The 4,343-nt window shown below is 42.0% G+C and overlaps 1 protein-coding gene across 1 annotated transcript; it reads right to left on the bottom strand.

Moving 5' to 3' along the window:
* Positions 1-213: 213 nt before the first annotated feature.
* On the bottom strand, positions 214-3,920 carry LOC110881169 (11S globulin seed storage protein G3). The gene is made up of 3 exons (XM_035978316.1): positions 3,668-3,920; positions 1,229-1,500; positions 214-1,149 (listed from the first exon to the last, which is right to left on the bottom strand). Exons 1-3 carry the CDS (start codon positions 3,918-3,920, stop codon positions 214-216), a joined length of 1,461 nt encoding a protein of 486 aa, XP_035834209.1.
* Between the last annotated feature and the right edge of the window lie 423 nt (positions 3,921-4,343).

Raw genomic sequence — 4,343 nt, forward strand, 5'->3', positions numbered from 1 at the left:
ACGCCGTCCGATTATATCCCATTTAAAAATATGAAACACAAATACATATTATATATAATAGATTAACCAAAAGCGAGACAATATTTTATTTAGATAATTGCAAAAATATACATCAAGCTCTTATTACTCTTGCACTTATATTACATAACTCCCTTATGTCGTTTATTCCTCAAGTTCAAGTTAACAACGACTCTCAACACACAAACACTTGACTTAAGCTGAAGCCCTGATCCCTTGGCCCCTGGAAAAACTTGGTGCAAACAAAACCGTCTCCCTCTGGCTAAACTTGAGCTGCTGAGCTTCCTCTCGAGATAGCTGATACGCATTCGCCACAACGTCAACCGGCATGCTGCTGATGGCGGACACACGCCCTGCAAGGTTTGCTATCATGGCATTATCATTAGTCTTGAAAGACACCCACCTGCTTCCTTGTTCATTGGCTCTCTTGATCACCGCAAAGTTCTGCGGGATCACCACCACCTGTCCCTCACGGAGCTCGTTGTCGAAAACTGAGTTTCCTTGGTTGTCGACGATTTGTACCCTCAAGGCTCCCTCGGTTACGTAGAGAAGATTGTGGGCGTTGATTGTCCAGTGTGGGGATTGGATGGCATTCGGACGGAGTTCGCCTCTTTCCACGCTGAGCCGGAGGTGCTCGAGAATGGGGAATTTGAAGCTGTTGAGGTTTGCAATGCTGCCGGCTTGCGGGTTTACAAAGTCAGCCTGGGAAGGGTTGTCAATGTTCACTTTGAACTTCATGCTGCAGATGGTTTCTTCCACACCGTTGCTCCATCCGCCACGTCTGCCTTGCTGCTGCTCTTGTTGTTGGCGAGGAGAGCGTCGCTGCTCTTGTTGTTGGCGAGGAGAGCGTCTGTCTTGTGGTGGGCGGACTATTTGAAGGTCTTGTCCGACATTAACAATGTGGCCTCTCTGGTCGTTTTGTCCTTGTAGCTTCTGGGCGGTCTCTTGGTCGACGTTGAATGATTGTGCAATGAGCTCGGGGGTGAAACCGTTGAAGATGTTGCCGGCGTTCTGACCTTGCCCTTGCCTTTGCCTTTGCCTTTGCCTTTGAGGAGATTGTTGGCGTGGTTGTCTTTGTTGTTGCTGCTGGCTTTGAGCTTGAGCTTGAGGGTTTCCGGCTAAGAAGAATCTCTGAAACGTTACAAGTTTTTAGTTCAGTATATATATATTTAGGTTTAAAATGGAGTAGTTTTTTAGAGTATATATGTACCCTTTGGTTTTCGTCAAGCTGGTTCTCATGGTTCTGAGTATCCAAGAAGACGACCACCACAAGTTCTGTGTTGCCGTCGTTGTGAAGCCAGTGAGCTGTTCCGGTGGGGATGGCAACCACGTCACCCTCCTTTAAGTTCTCTACTTTCTGATGACGGTCCTGATTGCCCTCTCCTCCTCCTCTGCGGCCACCCTCACCGGAAAACTGTTGCTCCTGCGAATATTCATAGGTTTCCGGGCATCCCGGCAATATAACCCCCTGAATACCCCTACCTTTAAACATGCCAAAAACACTGCAGTTAGATTATTATTTTTAAACTTAATTTGCGACTCTTAAAATATTTATTTATGTGTATACCTCTCTCGACGAAGGCCAAAATAGGGGTGTTGACGTAGGAAGTGTAGGTTAATCTTGACGGGTTTTAATATGGGTTTTAGGGTACCGGAAATGGAGCTTCGTAATCGGATACGGGTCAAACGAATCAGCAGAAAAGTTATTTATGTCACATGGTTTTTATGTTTTATTTGGTCAAATATTGGTGTTCAGTCATGGTTAGTTTTACTCATTTGTAGGAGTAGTGGTTAGTTAGTTTCCTTTATTTACTCATTTGTATGTAGCTAAATGTGTGTATATATGTTTGGTGTTGCAATGAATAAAAGTGTGGGTTTGAAGCAGTAAAATAAGTTTCCTATTCGTGAGTTTATCTTTGTGTATTTTTGTGTTTTGAAACTTTGAAATCCAACAATTGGTATCAGAGCACCAGGCTCATACCGTGGGTTTAGTGAGGTTTAGAAAGAGGGCAGGTTTGAGAGTCGATTTTCGGAGAAGAAGGGAGCAGCCCTCTAAACTGCAAGAATGAGAAGAGAGAATCAATTCACTGAAGAGTGTTGAGTTTTGAGACAGTAGCGGAGGTTCCGTGTGAACTGAACATGGTTCTAAGTGAGCGATGTGGAGAAGAAATCGAGACTTGAAAAGGAGAGGTTCTTAGTGAACTGAATACGGTTCTGAGTGAGCCGGGCGGATGCATCGAAAAAGACGACCTAAGTGATCGTAGAAGGGTTCTGTGTAAGCCGTATGAAGAAAGTTCTACGTGAATCGATCGGTTCTTAGTGAGCCGATAGAAGAGGAGGAAGAAGACGATCTGTGTGATCAAAAACATACCTGCTCTGTGTGTGGCAGCCGTGAGAAAGGAGATCTTTGTGATCAAGAGAAGAAAACCCGGTGGTGCGGTTTAGAGAAAGAACCGAAGTTGTGTGGTCGAAAAAAAAACTCTATGTGAGTGGCATTGGAGACAAGAACCTGTGTGGTTCAGCAATTCAGGTAGAGACTACCTATGTGGCTTAAAGAAGATCAAGAAGGAGCAGTAGTGTGTGAGCAACCTGTGTAGCCGATCGAAAACCTAAGTGGTGCTGTGTGATTCGATCAAGGAGGAGGAACTGTGTGATCCAGCAAAGTCAGATCTTTGTGATCGAGGGAAGAAAATTGTGTGAAGACTACCGAGACCTGTGTGAGGTTCTTGTGAAGCCGTTTAAGAAAAAGAAGGCGAACTGCATCTTTGTGAGACATGTTCGAAAATAGCCAAGGAGGTAATTGTGTTTTTGTCAACAGGAGGTTTTGTGAAAGATTGGTATTGCATGAGATTATTGAAATGTTTCATGAATTTTAAATTCGTTCATGATACATTATAATGGGTCGGTGCAAGTTGAGATAAATTTGGAAATTAATTGGTCTTGGATAAGTCTTGAGACTTTTAATGCAAATCCAAATTTGAAATGAATTTACAAATCGAATATCATTTAAAAAAGGGGTTGTTAGGATGGAGTAAAAAGGTGGGGAAGCAACCAAGCAAGTTGGTTTGTGTCTATATTTAATTTGAAGGATGGAAGGAAGCAACGAGTAGCAGGTGAATTAAAAAAAAAAAAACTTAGTTGCGATAAAGAAGAAAGCAACACAAGAGCAATACTGGAGTCAAGTCGGATCTTCATGAACTGATTAAGGCATGAAGCAAGTTTAAGCAAGAAACCCGATCCGTGCGGTTCGTTTAGCATGACGAGCAAGAAAGAATGAAGAAACTTGTCAAGATTAAGGGGGTGAGTGTAGGTTAATCTTGACGGGTTTTAATATGGGTTTTAGGGTACCGGAAATGGAGCTTCGTAATCGGATACGGGTCAAACGAATCAGCAGAAAAGTTATTTATGTCACATGGTTTTTATGTTTTATTTGGTCAAATATTGGTGTTCAGTCATGGTTAGTTTTACTCATTTGTAGGAGTAGTGGTTAGTTAGTTTCCTTTATTTACTCATTTGTATGTAGCTAAATGTGTGTATATATGTTTGGTGTTGCAATGAATAAAAGTGTGGGTTTGAAGCAGTAAAATAAGTTTCCTATTCGTGAGTTTATCTTTGTGTATTTTTGTGTTTTGAAACTTTGAAATCCAACAGGAAGGCAAGAGAAGGCCACCAGGTTGAATCCGGTGTCGAATAAAATCGACACCCGCACACTGGAACTGTTGGTCATAGGCGTCCCAAATTTCGGTCACACCGGCTTCAGCTTGGATAACTTCGATGGGCTCGAGCGCCTCGATGTTTTGAAGCTGGCACTGGTTCTGTTGCTGTTGCCGTTGCTGGTGGCGGGCAATGCAAGTGGCAAAGAGAAGGGTAAAAGCTAAGAGCAAAGTTGCTTTGGATGCCATTGTTAAGTGGAATGGGATGTGATGTGGTGAATAGGTGTTGTGAACTAGCTGGTTTTATAGTGGAAGAAGATCAAGGAGGAAGTGACATCTAAGAGGTTATGCCAGGAGAAGATCACCATTTGGAGCTGAGACATGCTACATCTGTATAAGTAGTGTTTGTCTATATGCATCATCAAGATGATAAGTATAAATGGGATGGTGATGAACAATCAGCCATATCATGGCTACATTCTCTTTACTCTCTTTACACTTACTTTCCTTGCTTTTTTTTTTTTTTTTTTAATCTCTTACTAGATGTAAAACCGTAAGAACACCATATAGTCTTTAAAAATTTTACATATCAAGCCTAGTTAACAACATTTGTAACAAAAGATTAACATTAGTTGTAAATGCTATTTACCATCACATTATATGTGGTTGTGT

This window comes from Helianthus annuus, chromosome 10 (assembly GCF_002127325.2).
Source record: "Helianthus annuus cultivar XRQ/B chromosome 10, HanXRQr2.0-SUNRISE, whole genome shotgun sequence".
Taxonomy (NCBI): Eukaryota; Viridiplantae; Streptophyta; class Magnoliopsida; order Asterales; family Asteraceae; genus Helianthus; species Helianthus annuus.